This window comes from Serinus canaria, chromosome Z, assembly GCF_022539315.1.
Source record: "Serinus canaria isolate serCan28SL12 chromosome Z, serCan2020, whole genome shotgun sequence".
NCBI classification, from domain to species: Eukaryota; Metazoa; Chordata; class Aves; order Passeriformes; family Fringillidae; genus Serinus; species Serinus canaria.
In genome coordinates this window covers 7,762,799-7,779,187 of record NC_066343.1, presented here as the reverse complement: position 1 = coordinate 7,779,187, position 16,389 = coordinate 7,762,799, and the positions used below count along the sequence as shown (strand labels likewise).

Genomic DNA, 16,389 nt, shown 5'->3' with positions numbered 1-16,389 from the left:
TATTTAATGTGCTTAGTCTTACTTTCCTTTCATTCCTCAGAACATGTGGGTGTAACTGAGACTCCCTTTTCATTTTGAAACACTGATGTTTTGGTTCAGCCATTTTTACAATATCTAGAAATATCTGTCATCTATCACTGGATGCCTGCATGTGCATAAAAGTGGTTTAGATGCAGGTACCTGCAGACTAATAATTCTGAGAGTAGTCCACTGGAATCTTTCCGTAGCCTCTGGTACTTTAGAAAGAAATAAATAGTGATTGGTTAGAGCTGTAAAGAAAATCCCAAGGACCTGGATGTTTTAAGTGGCATTTTGAGTAGCAGCAGTAGATGCCATAGAGGCTGCTGGTTAGGTTCCTGTCCCCTGTAACACTTTCTGTTGCTCAGAGAATGCTCCCAGGATGTTTGAATTGCATGGGTGTTTAAGGGTTAACGCAAGGGATTTTTTTTTTTCTTTATAGGATAAAGATGGAAAACCACTCCTACCAAAACCAGAAGAGAAGTCACAGGTAAAAAAAGTGATAATTTCAAATAACAGTTTCATTCCTGACTTACTTACCAAATGTGAACAGGGTTACCCAGTGTTCAGTTTAAAAATGGGCTGTGTTACCTGCTCGCTTTTTAAGAGCTAAAGAGACTTATAATCTTCTTTCTCTTTCCAATGGCAGCCTATGAGTGAGAATGACCTTTTAGAGGGTTTGACAGAAGGATTCTCCTGTTCTCCATCACCACCTGCACCATTACCTACATCAACTGTACTGAAGGTGAGTATGTTAGATTTCTGAAATCTGGTTTTATTTTCAAGTTGTTTGAATAATCATGACATTTTCTATGTTATCTTTATATAAAGTTCCTTAAATGAAATCCAATAATTAAAAATTTAAAATACTTCTTGCAGTAAGTTAATAGAAGAGCAGAACTTTAAAAAAAAACCAAACAAAACACTAGTTATGTGACCTATCTTTTACCAGTTGCTTGCATGGGTACTGCTTTCTAGCTGAGGATTTTAAAAGTGTTTTTTGGGAATATTAGATGGTTTGCTGAAATCTTAATTCTTTTGGAATCATGTTAAACCTGTTTAAACTTCAGCTGTGGTGAGGTTTAACCCAGTGGTTGAGATGGAAGAACAGAGATGACGAACAGTTGCACAGTGTGTGTGTGGTGACAGGGGGTGTTTCAGTCTGAAATAAGCAAAGCTCGTCAAGAAATTGAATCCTAAAAATCAACTATGTAGGTGCTGTGTTTTGGATATGTTTTTGGGTCTGATGAGTGTTTTCCTCTGGTTTCCCTGTGTGCCTTGTTCTCCCAGAAATCCAAGGATGGTGCCAAGCCTGAGAGTTCCACGGATGTGATCTCTGCTGCTACGGTTTCCTCCGTGCACTCAGCAGCCCCTGCACCTTCTGCCACTGTAAGAAGCCTCTCCTGTAGGTTTTTACCCTAAAACAAGGGCTGAGTAGTGAGGAGAGGCAGCATTGTGATCTGGACAGTGTGGCCAGTGTGGACTGTTGCAGAATTTAATAATTTATTGCTAAAAATGGCTATTGCAGAGAAGGAAAATGTTCCCCTAGGTGAAAAGAAAAATGGAGAAGAAAAGAATGAGTGGACACTCCATTTTCAACAGAGTTCCATTGAATAGCAGGGGAATCTTCCTTCCTGGTGTTTATTGTAATGTTGCTCACATTTGATCCATGCTGAGGGATCTTCCCCTGGTGCTGCCAGCCTGGCTTGGGAGGAGAATATAAAGCTCCTCCTGCCTGTGTTGGCTTTAAGGGCTTTTTCATTGTCCAGATTCTGTATAAAATTGCAAAATCCATGGTTATTGCCAAACAATAATTGCCAAGCAATTGCCAATTATTTCATAGATTTGTTCTCATTACAGCAGCTCGGCTTATTTATAAAAAGAAGAAAACAATTCAAGATAATTCCATAAGCCTTTCTTGAAATTATGTTTCTGCAGGTCAGAAATATTCTATATTTTTCCCCAGCTATTGTGCTACTCTGCACATACAACAGGAGTGCTCTTTCTTCACTCAAGTCCTACAGTTCATTAGCCAGCACTTACAGTAGATTGATGAATTACCTAATTTTTGCAGCAGATGCGCTTTCACAAATGTGTTTCTGCTTTGTTAGGGAGGAAAAGAGATGGATGAAGCCTTGGATCTCCTGTCTGATTCCCTGGGACAGAGGGAACCTGATCCTGATGAGAACAAACCAGTTGTGGATAAAGTCAAGGTAACAAAAGACATTCTGAAACTTAAGCAATTTGGGAAGAAGGAGGGGTGTGAGGGAATAAACCAAACCAATAAAAAAAAAAAAAAAACCTCCAAACCCCCAGAATCTGCAATGGTTCCCATATGTTCACAGGAGTATATGGCATTGGGATTTTACATGTTGTAAGAATAAGGTAATTGGAGAAGAAAATCCATGCTCTTATGTATAGGCACACCAACCACTTTTGAGTCATCTGGGTTACCTATGTGTTCTGTGAAAAATGATGATTTGGTTAATATACTTTAGCCAGTTGAGAGCAAGTGTGAAATTGTATGGGAGATTTGAAATAATTTTAGTTCAGTGCCTTTCACTGCCATTATTCTCAACATTTTTCAGGTGTCTTCTCAGGCCTCAGTTTCTAAAACTGATTCCCTGGCCCTCTTTTTGTCAAGCTTTGAATTTTATAACCACAAGTTCACTTAATCAGGCACATTTTTAAGTTTCCTTGTTTCTGCTGGGTTTGTCTTCATTTAGTCTTTCATAAAATCCTATAAAGGCCCTTCTGCTTACAAGAAAATAAATTTCTGCATAATAGTAGTAATAGTTGTAATAAATTGTAATTTGAAATATCTAAGGTAAAGTACATTACTGGGGTAAAACAAAATCACCATATGCTGCCTATCAATAAGTTTAGGCTGGAATCTTAGCTGAATAAAAAGAAAAAAGAGATCCCTAAAGTGTCTGCATTAAGAAAGACAAAAATGTTCTTCAGCAATCTGCTTAAAAACCTCCTTGTGGTGTTCTGTGTAGCATGTTCCTGGTATGCTGCCAAAAATGAGAGCAGCACAAGTTGAAAAATAAATGTAGTTTTAAAAACTTTCAGGTGTGAAACACGTTTCATAGTAAAATGAATATATGGGGGTTTTCTCAGTAGTTTTGAAATTTTAAAGTGAAAAAGGATATCTGTCCTGAGGCTGATATGCTCTCTGACTTGTTGATTGCTAATATTTCTAACATGGGTAATAAAGTTTTTTAAAAATTAAATACTTTCAGGAAAAGGCTAAATCTGAGCACAGAGACAAACTTGGAGAGAGGGATGAAACAATCCCACCTGACTATCGGAAACTTCTGGAGTCAGGTGAGCAGGTAAGGAAAAACTTCCCTAGTTTTCATTTGCAACAGTGGAAACTGAGTCTATCTGAGCCAGTATGTCCTCTATGGAATTACAAGTGGAATAAGTGAGTGTCTGTACTGAGTTATGGTAAAAAACATGGAAATATCCTTCAGTGAGAGTAGCTCTATCCTCACATGCTTAAAAGTCAAAGAATAAAAGGAGGGATTAAAAAAAAAGAGGTTTTGGTCTTGTTTTGTTGTTTCTTTTCCTTTTTCAACTGGGAAGTCTGAACAAATAAGTCACTTTGAACTACTAAAGAAATCCATTCAGAACAGTGCAGGTTCATTAGCAATCTCTGAACACCCAGTAGTGCCATATGTAAATATTGTATTTGCAAACTAATTCATCTGGTTCAAAATGAGTGAGGATCTGCTTTTTTTTTTTTCTTCCCAAGAGCAAACCAGCAAAGCCAACAGCAAAGGATGATGTGAAACACAAAGGAAAGAAGGTAGCATTTATAATGGGGTTTATTGAGGGGTTTTTTTATATTTATGATATTTATTCTGTGGGTTTTTTTCATGCTGTGGGCTCTGATTTTGTTTCAAAGTTGTGTCATTGTAGGCTTAAGGGCTGATTAATTGCAAATACTCATAAATGAAGGCAGGAACAGTTGTGGACAGTACAACTTTTTTGAGGAGTAACTCTTCACAATAAATGCAGTTTTTATGTACAACAGCATTATGAATGTTCAGGAAACCATGCCTCTTGGGAACCTCAAATAGATGTCTCTAACATATGTGTGGAGTTCAGGTGTGCTTTTCTTTGAGAAAAGGGATAATTAATTAAAGCAGACATAAATTCCTGAAACACTAATTTGACTGTGGGAAGCTGGGTTGCACATTTTGTGACTTCAAAATTTAAATTATTGCAGAAACCTACGGATGACAGTGCTGCTATTGATGCCTTGTCAGGTGACTTTGATACTTGTGCAAAGGCTCCTGCTACACCCCAGCACTCAAAGGTAGGACATTTTCTGCTAATAACTTGCAAAATAAACAGTTTCTCCCTCCTCACTTTTCCTTGCAGTAGCTCATTTTAGGTTTACAGGAAGCCTATCCAGATGCAGGGATTGTCTCACTTCTACAATGGAAGTTGGATGTATTTTGCTGTACTAAATATTGTTGGATGGATTTTTGTGTACTAAATATTTGGAAGAAGGAAATTTTCTGGTAATTAGAGCCTTTCAGACAGGCTTGAAGTTGAGCAGAGAAATGTGTTAAGAGTTTTTAAGAGTATTCATAAAGTGCAGAGAAGCAGAGAAACCTTTGCTCATTGATAGGAAGCACTGCGTAGCAATGGCTGTTGGCTGGAGCTGAGACACAGTTCAGGAGGGTTTTGCAGAGAGAAAAGCAGGCAGCAGCAAAGGCTTTCAGATGTGTTAGGGAAACCAGTAGAGTTGACAAGAAGAAAGGAGAAGGAATGGACTGGAGAGGTCCTGCAACTGAGAAAAGGAGCAGCAGCTTAGAAACTGAGGTTCAAAATCAGCTGTATTCCTGAGAGGAAAGAGCTGTTTCCAAACAGCTCTGCTGGCCACTGCGGTGCTTCCCCCAGGGGCTTCCCTCAGCACAGAACCCTCAGGCAGCTGAAGAAAGGACCACTGGTGTTTGAAGTGCTGCTTCATCTGCTCATGAAATCCAGGGCTAAATCTGCTGCTGCAGCATTATTGCTCAGTAGTAAATTCAAATTTTCCCATCTCTACCAGGTTTTCCTGATGCAGTCTTCTGTCAGCACAGCCTGTGTTGCTGCCAAACCCATTCAGAAGATTGTGTTTTGGCAGATTTCAAAGCAGGAGCCACCAGTGCTCTCTTCTCCTTGTAACTGTAATTAATTTTTTTTCTTTGGAGTGTAGGACAAAAGTGGAAAGGAATCTACGACCACTAAACCAAGCTCAAAGGAAAAAGGAAAGCCCAGAGACCCTAAAACGGTACAAACACATTTATTATAGTATGGACAGTCAGACAAGAGGGGTAGAGGGGCAGCTGGATTTTGGACTCACATTACAGGGTTGTTATTTTGGGGGGAGTTTTACATCAATATGTTAAATTTGATCCATTTTTGTAAACATGCACAGAGGAGAAGGGTCCCTTTCTATTTCAAGGGAAATTTGCAATAAACAGGGGCAAAAAACCAAAAAAAGTATTTTTCAGACAGAGTGTTGTTCTCTGAGGGGGGGCTTCAGAGCATGCTCCACAGGCTTCTCCTTCCCAGATTTATAGATCTAAGAGTCCCACTTTGCATGCCTGTAGCTGCCTTGGGCAGGATCCCCACTATTACTCTTATTACAGTTCTGAGTAACAGCATCCCAAAAGTGATTAAAAAGTACTCCAACAACCCCAGCCAGGTTCCTGAGTTATCAGCATAAATTTTTTAAAATTAGTGACAACCTACATACTTTCATGAAAAAAAAAAAAAGTATGAATGAACATGCTGGGGAAAGGCAGGCAGCTGTTTCTATACTCAAAAAAAGGGGGGGAAAAGTGCGGGGAGGTGGGGAAGGTGAAAAGGGTTGTTTGGCTTTTTTTATCCAGTAGTAGAGAAAATTGATTCAGGTCAGGGTGAAGCTTGTTCCATCATGTTGTTCTCACAGAGGATAAGTGCAGTAGATGCCTGAATCAGATGATTACATCTGCTCTGGGAGTTTTACATTTCACATGTCAGTGATGGGATATCTGGTTGTTGTTTTTATTAAATCACCAGAGGTGCCTTTTTTGAGACCCCAGAACTGACTTGCAGTTCTCCTTGTAAAACTGAGGGGTGTCTTTATCTCCTCTTCAGGAGGATGTTCTGAGCTGTGGCCTGATCACTGGTGTGGGTAAAAGGGTGTTTAGGAACAGGGAATGACGAGGTCAGCCACAACCCATTCTGTCTGAAAGAAAGCAATTGATGGTGAAAAGGTGAAAACTTTAGTACACAGCAGGAGTCACAAATACTCTTGCTAAATTATCTGTATTTTAGGTGCCTGTATTTCAGTATGTCTGAACTGTGACTTTGATGTGTGTCTTGTCACTGCCTGATTTCAGGTTTTAGCTTGGTTCAGTTTCTCATTGTCTCATCCTCTCTTCAGGCAAAGGGACAGTCCTCCAGCAGCAAATCTGAGAAGCAGAAAACAAGCTAAACGTTAACCTTACCAGGTGAGATTTTTTTTTTTCCCTGTTCACTGGGCTACCACAAAGACAATTTCATGCTCGTGAATTAAAGCTGAGTTTTGCTAGCAGTCCTTGAAGCAAACCAAGCATAGTTAAAACTACTGCTAAATCAAAATGCTTGGGATGACTTTGCACTTCAGGGTTCCCAGGCGGGAAAGTTTTTTCACACCCTTTATCCATTTAGTTTGTATAGAACTACTTCAGGTAGCTAAACTCCTTTAGGCTGGTGGAATTCCAAGCATTCCAAGGTGTAACATGCTGTTTCCCTAAGACATTTTCACAGAGTAATGAGGATCAAGTACATCTCAGCTGGGGGTTTTGATCTTTATGATACTGACCTTGTGTCATTACCTCTGCTCTGCAACCATCTGGACGCTTAGTTCCCATAATTCTTACCAGATTTACATTGTGAGCTTTATTTCCAATTAATGGAAGATGAGCACTCTGACTTTTATTTTTTTTTTTTTTTGTTTTGTTTTCTCCCCCCACCAGGATCCTGCTGCATCGTGTAAAATGCCTTCTTTCTGTGGGTGGATGATTATTCCTGAAGAACAAAAGCTGATGGCAAAAGCACATAGTTATTCTGGGTGGTTTTTGTACAGTGATACTTGCTGGACTTTTTCTCATATTTTCTTTTTTCCCTGTAGTAGACTCAGGTTTGTTTTTTTCCCCCAGCAATTCAGTTTATTAGGACTCACATAGTCTGACTTTTTTTGTAATTTCCTTCAGCATTCAGGGGGAAAGAATGCTTTCTATTTGCAGGAAATATATTGCATCAATGAAGAGCTATGCCAAAAAAAAAAAGAAAGAGAAAAAAAAATCTGCAGACTTTTGCACATAATCTTCACATAGTGCCTGTAAATCTCTGAAGAGTTCATACGTGCTAGCATTTTTTAATGTTGCAGTGGATGCATTAAGTATTCTGGAATATAGTGAGCTTTAGTTACCCTCAGCTGGGCTGTGCAGCCTTCTGCTCAGGCCAGTTCCTGGTGGGAAGCTGCAGGCCAGCTGTGGGGTGGCTAAAGAGCGAGAAATTGGGGATTAGCCGCTTCTTCCAGAATGTCTGGACATCAAGCAGGTATTTGGGATGCTGCCTTTAGCAGTAGTTAAAACACACTAGGGCAGGACTTTTTTTTTTTTTTAATTATTATTATTACCATTATTTCCAAATGTATCTGTACTGTTATCTCATAATTTCAGGAGTCTCCTGGACTGAACAAATTACAAATGTAACAGCTACCAACACAAAGGGTGGGGAAGGAAAGGAGGGGCACGAGCCCCAGCAGCGATCAAAGCTCAGGTCCAGGGGCGGGCTCCTTTTTATCTTATTTTGCACTGTTTCCAGTCTTCCTGCTCCTGGCACTCCAGCAGGGAATGCAGGGATGGGGCTGAAGGTGTTGCTGCAGGGAGCAAAGCCCCATTTCTGCTGCTCCCTGTGAGGACAGGCAGGCCAGGCACCTCTCACGGGTCGGCTGCCACAGCCCCAGGCTGCCACCACCTCCTCCTTGGGGCTTTCGTCTGCCTCCCTGCCCTGCAGAATGTCCTTCTGCATATCCTGACAAGTGCACAGCTCTGCCATGGGCTGGCAAAGGGAGGCCACTGGCAGCAGAGCCCGGGCTCTGTGGGCAGGGATGGCGCAGGGACTGAAGTTGGGGATATTTAGACTCGTGACTGTACTTGCAGTCTGCACCGTGCCACTCCAATAAAGTTTTTAAGGATGCACTGTGCCCTTCCTGGCTTTTCATTTATCACTGCTGCTGTCAGGCAGCAGAAAGCCTAGAAATAATTTTTAAAAACCACACAAATGTTGGCATATTAAAATTGAACCTAATGTTTCAAAAAAATTGTGCAAAATACAGAGTTGCAGAATCAGCTAGGTTGGGTTGGGAAAGACCTATGAGATCATGAGGTCAAAGCTATGACTGAACACCAGCTTGTCAACCACACCATGGCACTTGGTGCCACATCCAGCCTTTTCTTAAACACCTCCTTCAACAGGGACTCCACCACCTCCCTGGACAGCCCCTTCCAGTGCCCAGACCCTCTTTCTTTACATTTTGGTGACACTTTACATGTGGGTGACTCCAGGAAAGCCTTCACGAGCTCAGCAAGACCCTGCTGAGACTTTTTTTTGACCCTTTTCCTTTGTATTTTAAAGATGCATCGTGTCTGACCAAGAGCAAATCTAACTTTTTGACTGCTGCTGTGCTGAGAGGCAGCTGGAAGAGCAAGATGTAATTCACTGAAATTGTTTGTGCCCAGATAAATTGACAGGTCCTGAAATACCTGCGTGTGAGCTCCCATCTCTTCTGTAGCAGGGCTGCAGTGCATCTGGGACAACAGGCATATCCAAAATTAAAGGATGGGGAGGGAGTAATAAAGGGGTACCGGGAGGCCACCTAATTTTGCCCTCAGAACTGAGAAGTTAAAAGCAGAAAGGAGAAATGCCATTTACTGCTCACAAAAGAAATGACTGCACAAAAGGAGACCAAAAAAGGATCTTGCAAAAAAATCACCTGCAGTTTTTTTGTCAAATTCCCCATTAGGCTCTTATGATGTTTTAAAAGCAGCAGTTGACAATACTTGAATAGCACAAAATGTCACTGCGTGATGCAGAGCTTTCTCAGAATTCCTGATTTATATATAAATATATGTATATATTAAAAAATACATGGAATTTGCCATGAGCAGGAGGAAGTGGTGCTTTCTGCAGGGTTGTGTCAGAGCTGTTGGCTCACAGCAGTGCAACAGCGTGCCTTCCAAACACCCATGGAGTTTGGACTCCTTGGGCAGGTTTGATCTGCAGGTGGGAGAAAAGGGAGGCATAGTCAAGCCAAATGCTTGGGATTAGTTGTAAATTATGATTTGTTTTTTTTTCCCCTCTGCAGTCTTTACCTCTGTTACAATTCCAACTTTTTGGGCACATCCATGAGGAAACTGAGACAGGCTGGAACCACACAGGGAATAAACACCAGAGACTCAATGTCAAGGGCGTGTTTGTAAGAGCAAAGAAATCAAGTGTCCTTAAGCACAAGTGCCAATTAACAGATTTAGGTGAAGCTTAATACGAAATAAGAGTTTTCAGGTGAAGCTTAAGAGTTTTTTAGGTGAAATAAGAGTTTTTTAGGTGAAGCTTAATACAGAAATAAGAGTTTTCAGCAGGTAAATGGAGCAGGCTACTCACAGGTGCTTTGAAAAACAGAAATTCCACCAATAAAAATCCAACCTCCAAGATTTCAACCTTGCTTTCCTGTGACTGGATGTGGCAGTGGCTCTCAGGAAAGGGTGAAAGGCAGCATTCCATGGCCCTGCAGGTGACACACGAGAGCCTCAAGGGCTGGCCGAGTGTTCCCGGCAGGAAAACGGTGCGAGGGAGCAGCACTGGCCACGCCCCTTTCCCCTTGGCCCCGCCTTCTCATTGTGGCCCCGCCCCTTTCTGCTCCGAAACCGCCCCCCTCGTATGAGGCCCCGCCCCCAAGCGCTGCGCGCACCTCCCATTGGCTGACCGCGCCGCCTCGCGCCCACCACGGCCTCCCATTGGCTGCGGCTGCCGCTGTTGTTGTTATTCCTGTTATTGCTGTAAACAGGAGCCGAGCGGTGTCACCTGTCACCTCTGGGCACCTTTGGTCACCTTTCGTCACCTTTCGTCACCTCTAGTCACATTTTATCGCCTCTTACTGGCTCTTACCACCCCCCACCTCTCACCCCTCATCTCCTTTCACCTCTTCTTGTCACCTCCTTGTCCCCTGTTGCCACTCACTCACTTGCCGGAGCTCGACCCTCGCTCGCCCGGGCCATGTCCCTGCGCGGCGGCCGCGGGCTGCCCGGGCTGGCGGCCGTGTCCCCGCTGCCCTCCCCGGGCACAGCCCCGGTCACGCAGCTGGTGCTGGACAGGGCTGAGAGCCCGGACAGGTGAGGGGGTGGCCGTGGGGCCGGGCTGGCTTTGTCCAGGCACTCCCCGGACAGGACACAAAAGTGCCCAAGGGCAATTTTGGGATGCTCTCGTTCACCTCCTGTCCCCGTCCCGCCGAGGCAAGGAGGGGCTTGGGGCACCCGGGGCACTGACCCATCCCCGTCACGATCGCCCGCAGGCACCGGGAGACCCCGAGGAGGGGGCACAGACGGCCGCTCCACACGCGGCTGTGGCACCCACTGGTCCCGGAGCCACTGGCCTGGGACCGTGCCCGTCCCCGGGACTCGGCCTCCTGGCAGCCGACGGATGCAGGTGAGGGATGCTGCTGCTCCGCCCCACAGCCGTCCCCAAACGGCGCCGGGGTCGTGCCGAGGGTGTCGGAGGGGGGTCGGCGGTGTCTCGGCAGGGCTTGGCCGAGAGGCTGGAGGCGGCGCAGCTTCTGGGGAGCGTTGGGCAGGAGCCCGTACCTGCACTGCCCGGGGCTCATCCACGAACCGCTCCGCTGGGGACGCCGCTCACGGTGACACGCGACCTTCCGTGCCGCACCGCTGCTCCCAACGAGGCTGCCACCGGCCTGCCGGGCGGCTCCCGGCCCGGCCCCATCCTGCCCGGGACTCCTGGCTGGGGCCGGGACCCCATCCCCACGCCGGGGCTACCCCTGTCCCTTGTTCCCCCGCAGGATCGGGGCCGGACTCCCACACGAGGCAGAGCCCCGCAGCCGTGCAGGAAGAGTGAGTGTCCCCATCCCCGTGTCCCCCCGGGGACAGATAGACAGCAGACAGCCCCTGTCCCTGCCCCGCCTCTCCCGAGCGGTCTCAGCCTGGCTGAGGGCTGCGCACCCGGCTGTGATCCCCAGTCTGTGTCTGGGGGGTAACAACGTGGGCTGCTTGGGGGGGGACGCGGATGGACCCCCCATCAAGGCTATGTCTGCTCTCCCCACAGCTTCCAGAAAACCATCGCGGAGTTTGGGAGAGATCTCAAATAGTACGTCAAGGGGCTCTGTCCCTGCGGCAGGACATGAATGTCAGGCTGTCCTCGAGCTCGGGCTGTCCCTGTCCCAGACCCAAAAGCCAGGCTGTCCCCGTGCCCCTCCTGGGGTCTCTCATTGGTGTTCGCTCAGTGCCTGGAAGTGCTGTTGTCCCAGGTTCCTTTGGGGAGCTGTGACTGCCCTGGGGAGCTCTTACCCCACCCTGAGGACATAGGGGGCGGAGGTGACAATGGCAGAGGGTGGTACACAGCGGCCGGGGACACCTGCAGTCATTCGATGCTTCCCTTTCCCGGCTCTTGCAGCAGGAAGCTCCTTCGCCAGAGGATCACCTCCTTGTCGGTGAGTGCTGCAGGATCCTGCCGGGTCTCCGGCCGAACCGGGACGAAGAGGATGGAGCCAGGAGAGGGGGCAGGGCTGTGCAGCACAGCTCACCCCCTGGCTGTCCCACAACAGTGCCAGCTGGAAGCCAGCCCGGTGCTGAAGGACACCTCCCAGCTCCAGGTGCGCAGGGACAGAGTGTTGCGGCGCCAGAGGGAGCCCGAGGATGAGGTGAGGGGCACGGCGACACCTGGGGGGTCAGGGAGGGGGCACAGGGGTGCTGACGCCGTGTCCCCCCCGCTGCAGGAGGGATTTGTCCCCAAGAAGCTGCAGAGGCTGGGCCAGCGGAGACGGCTGCCCGCCGGCCACGGAGCTGCCAGGAGGGACCTCCTTGCCAAGAGCCCCTGCGGTGCGTCAGAGCTGCTGGTGAGAGAGGCTGGAGCGATCAGGAGGAACCACGGATGGGTGATCATGAGCAAAGTGGCATCTGCAGCTCCAACCTCCCCTGGAGGCGTGTGCATGTCGGAGATGGGCGGGCTGGGGGGTCATGGGGACACCCTGACGCCAAAGCTGCGAGGCACTGGGAGCTGGATGGACTTTGGGTACGGGACCCGTCCCTGCCTGGGGGTAGGAATCAGCTGGCAGGACTTGTCCCCTTCACGATCTCCTCTGCCTCTCCCCCAAGTTCCCCCAGCTGCTGCAGTGGCAGAGTGATGCCACCGTGCCCTCGGGGATGGAGAAGTCGGTGACCACGCCAGTTATAAAGAAGAAGGAGGCAAAGCGGGTACGTGGCCACCTTAGGCAGTGGATGGAGCTCCACAGACCCCTCTTGGTGTCTCCAAAGGGGGGGTCTGGAGCAGAGGGTCCCTGGGGTGGGGGCAGGTTGGTGAGCAGCACCAGTCCTGGAGCTGGCGGCTTGCCAGACCCCCAGGCAGCAGCGCGGACTCTCCCCACAGCGCCCGGGCAAGCGCGGCCAGTGTCGGCAGCTCTTCCGCTCGCCCTCGGTGCCCGGCAGTGTCCCCGGGCCCCTCCCGAAGCGAGGACTTCCCTCGGACAGGGACAGCCCTGCCAATGCCAAGTGGCAGAGAAGGGTGGCCGGCAGCCCTGAGCAGGAGGCGTCACTGGAGCCGGTGGGTGGTGGGGAAGGTGTGGGGGGAGAGCCAGCCTGTCCCGGGCAGGACTGGGACACAGCCCATGCTGACATCTGGGGGTGTCTCTGGTTGGTGCCTCCGCAGGGAGTGTGGCTGGAGCCCTACAGGTCTGCCCAGCTCGAGGAGATCGAGAACCTGCTGGCCAGCGATGACCAGGAGCTCATTGGGGACTTCTCCAAGGTAGGGCCACCAGGAAGGGGCAGCTCTGGGGGTGCTGCCCCCGTTTTTCTGAGCAGGGACCGTCATCGGAGCCCCGCAGTGCCTCCAAAGAGAGCCAAAGCGAGCTGGTGGCCCTTGCTTGGGGACACGGGGCCTTGGGACTGTGGCTTGCCAGCCTGCAGTGCTTGCAGGGGATGAAGAGCCCGCTCACTGCTCCTCTGGTCCGTGCCACAGGCACTTTTGTCTGTCCCTTTCCCCCCCGGGGCTGCAGAACCGGCCACTGGGAGCTCCTGGGCTGGGGACACAGTGCCACTCCCGGGACGGCAATGAGCCCAGGGCTTGTCTCCTCCAGCCTCACCTCCTGCCGACGGTGGAGGGGAAGGACCCGGCCCTGAAGTACATCTCCCCTGGCACGGTAAGAGGACAGTGACCCTTCCGCAGCCCCCCGAGGGGCTGCCTGCCTGTTCCCCCGCCCCGCCCGGTCCCGTGTGTCCTCTCTTGGTGACCCGTTCCCCCCGCAGCTGGCGGCGGTGCTGTCGGGGCACTACAGCAGCTTCATCGAGAGCAGCGTCGTCGTGGACTGCCGGTACCCCTACGAGTACGAGGGCGGCCACGTCAAGGTCAGAACCCCGCCGTGGCCCCGGGGCCGGGAGGAAGGGGGGTGCCCGAGAGGTGCCCCAGAGTTGCTGAGCCCACCCTGCGAGGTGTGGAGAAAACAGGGATTCAGGATCCCCCGGGATCTGTGGAGTACCCTCCGAGAGATTAAGCAGCCCCTCCAAAGATGCTGAGCTCTCAGAGAGGAGTGAAGCAACCCCTCCAGAACCCCTCTGAGCCCCCGGAGGGGCTGAGCAGCCCCCCCATGAAGGGTCCCGAGCCGCCCGGAGGGATGGAGCAGTCCCTGAAAAGCGCCAAGCCGCCCCCCAAAGAGTTGATTCCCAAGTGGAAAGAGGAGCATGATGGTGGGGGAGGCTGGGGGGCAATGTTCTTGGGTCCCTGGAAAAAATGAAATTGGAGGCAGAAGGGAAAAAGGCGCCTGGTGTCCTTCCCCAGGGCGCTGTCAACCTGCCGCTGCAGCGGGACGCGATGGAATTCCTGCTGGAGCGGCCCATCGTGCCCCAGGAGGCCGGCAAGAGGGTGATCATCATCTTCCACTGCGAGTTCTCTGTTGAGCGGGGGCCCAAAATGTGAGTGAGGGCACGGGGGCACACAGGGGTATGAGTGCCAGCCCCCTGGGCACGCCCGGATCCCCACCCGGGGCTGATGCCGTGGGCTTTGCCCGGCCACAGGTGCAAATTCCTGCGGGAGAGGGATCGCTCCTGCCACGAGTATCCGCAGCTGCACTATCCCGAGCTCTACGTCTTGAAGGGGGGGTACCGCGAGTTCTTCTTCCAGTTCCCGGTGAGTCCCTGCCGGCGTCCCCGCGGTGGCTGGAGGGCAGGGATTCGGGGGGAAACGGGGGCACAGGACAGTGGGAGGGGCGGCTCTGGCTCTGAGCATCTTCCCTGCCGTGGGAGGGAATCTCCGCGCTGACGGAGCCGTGGGTTGCAGGGCCACTGCGAGCCCCGGGACTATCGGCCCATGGAGCACCCGGCGTTCAAGGAGGAGCTGCGCAAGTTCCGCGGGCAGAGCCGGCGCGGGCGGCGGGCGCTCTTCGTCCTCTGAGCTGCCGGGGATCCCGCAGTCCCGCGGGGGAACGCCGGAGCTGGGATTGTAGGAAGGGGATCCCTTGGCTGGGGATGCACCTCTGCTTGGGCTGGCTTATCGGATAGCTTTGGGGTGGTATTTAGTGTTAGGACTGAGTTTGTGTTTGTTTATTGCTATAAATTTTTTTTGTCTGTTGTTATAAGTATTTTTTTATTTGTGGTTATGCTCTTTTTTGTTGTTGGTATAATTGTTTGTTTATTGTTATATATGTTTGTGTTACTTGTTATAAATATTTTTATGTTCATTGTTATAAATATTTTTGTGTTTATTGCTATGAAATTTTGGTTATTGGTATATTTGGTTATTTGGTATATTGGTATATTTGGTATATCGGTACATTTGGTATATTGGTATATTTGGTATATCGGTTTTTTTGCTTGTTCGTTTGTTTGTTCATTATAAATACTTTTGTGTTAACTGTTACGAATATTTTTGTGTTTCTCTGTTGTCAGGGCCGTTTGTTGCAGTCTCCGTTAATAAACTCCTCTTGCAGGAGAACTAAGGCGGCTCCCGGGCTCTCTCTGCCCGCACCAGGGCGCTGCAGGGCTGGGATTCCCTGATGCGGGGCTGGAGGCTGGTTTGGAGGGCTCTGGGCTTTGTGGACAGGGACAGGGCTGGGCCGATGAGCTGCCCCGGGTGTGGTGGTGGCTTCCCCAGGGACAAAGTGGCTGCGGCAGGAACAAGTGATGGCTGCTGTTCCTGCAGGCTGGGGTGGCAGCAGCGTGGCCCCGACCACCATGGGTCCCTCTTTCCTGGGCATGCTGGGCTTGGCAGGAGCTCTGGGACACTTGGGGGGGGTGGTGCTGTGAGACCCCCCCCCCCCCCCCCGGCAGGACCCCCCTCTTTCAGGGTGTCTCCTGAACTTTGCAGCACTCCCAGGGCTTGGACATCCATTCCTGAGAGGAGCCTGGGCTCATTTGGCCTCCCAGAACTGTTGCAGCCCCAGTTTGGGGTCAGGGCTCATCAGGGCACTCAGGAGCATTAACCCCTCAAATTCTGAGAGGCAATTTCTGATGACCTGTTAAAATATGGTGGGGGGGTGGGGGAAGATAATATCAAAGCAAATTAACTTTCTATAAAGGGTTGCCACAACAGTTTGGCTGTCACACAATACATTCCCTCACTTGTAAATATGAAGGACTAATTATTTAATTGTTGATATCTTTTACATTTCCCTTGAAATGTTGAAAGGTTGTCCTTCTGGTCTAAAGGTTCATAGGCCCTCTGGCATCCATGGCAACCTACTTTGCTTTGGGTCTATGTCACAGTAAGAAAACACCAAACCTGACTCATTCTCCAGGAGTCTTTATATGCTAAAGCTTCAGTGGGCTTTGGTGCTCCCCAGCTATCATAAAGTAATAAAGATATCACTAAGTAATTTTTCATTACAGAGAAGTATTTAACACCAAGAGAAATGGGAAATATAATCTACACTGCCACCCGTTGTGACATGGCTGTGAAATACACAATGACTAAAAAGAAAGAAAAATGAGTATGATAATGAGTATGATAATGCTACATCATAACCCCATTTTAAACAGGTTCCTGAGTAATTTTGACTTGGAAACAGCATGACAGTAAATGCATATTCCCTGAAACTCAATGAGTGTTTATCTGAGCAGTGTC

At 49.1% G+C, this 16,389-nt stretch overlaps 2 protein-coding genes across 7 annotated transcripts in view; both read left to right on the top strand.

Annotated features, from left to right (window-relative positions):
- The window catches only part of CAST (calpastatin), a 51,511-nt gene extending 43,259 nt beyond the window's left edge, over window positions 1-8,252 (top strand). For all 6 annotated transcript variants that reach the window (XM_050986683.1, XM_030237169.2, XM_030237168.2 and 3 more), the window contains 10 exons: window positions 461-508; window positions 668-763; window positions 1,309-1,407; window positions 2,130-2,231; window positions 3,264-3,356; window positions 3,779-3,832; window positions 4,256-4,345; window positions 5,229-5,308; window positions 6,449-6,515; window positions 7,023-8,252. In XM_050986683.1, the coding sequence (XP_050842640.1) occupies window positions 461-508; window positions 668-763; window positions 1,309-1,407; window positions 2,130-2,231; window positions 3,264-3,356; window positions 3,779-3,832; window positions 4,256-4,345; window positions 5,229-5,308; window positions 6,449-6,506 (720 nt within the window). In that variant the 3' untranslated portion in view covers window positions 6,507-6,515; window positions 7,023-8,252. The remainder of the gene's footprint in view (window positions 1-460; window positions 509-667; window positions 764-1,308; window positions 1,408-2,129; window positions 2,232-3,263; window positions 3,357-3,778; window positions 3,833-4,255; window positions 4,346-5,228; window positions 5,309-6,448; window positions 6,516-7,022) is intronic.
- A 2,074-nt stretch (window positions 8,253-10,326) lies between these two features.
- Window positions 10,327-14,721, top strand: LOC127061034 (M-phase inducer phosphatase 2-like). The gene is given in 15 exon segments (XM_050986935.1): window positions 10,327-10,442; window positions 10,622-10,755; window positions 11,123-11,174; window positions 11,386-11,427; window positions 11,734-11,770; window positions 11,885-11,980; window positions 12,056-12,396; window positions 12,398-12,533; window positions 12,706-12,879; window positions 12,985-13,080; window positions 13,412-13,474; window positions 13,581-13,679; window positions 14,110-14,243; window positions 14,346-14,457; window positions 14,608-14,721. Coding segments are annotated over 15 exon segments (1,746 nt in total).
- The last annotated feature ends 1,668 nt before the right edge of the window (window positions 14,722-16,389 follow it).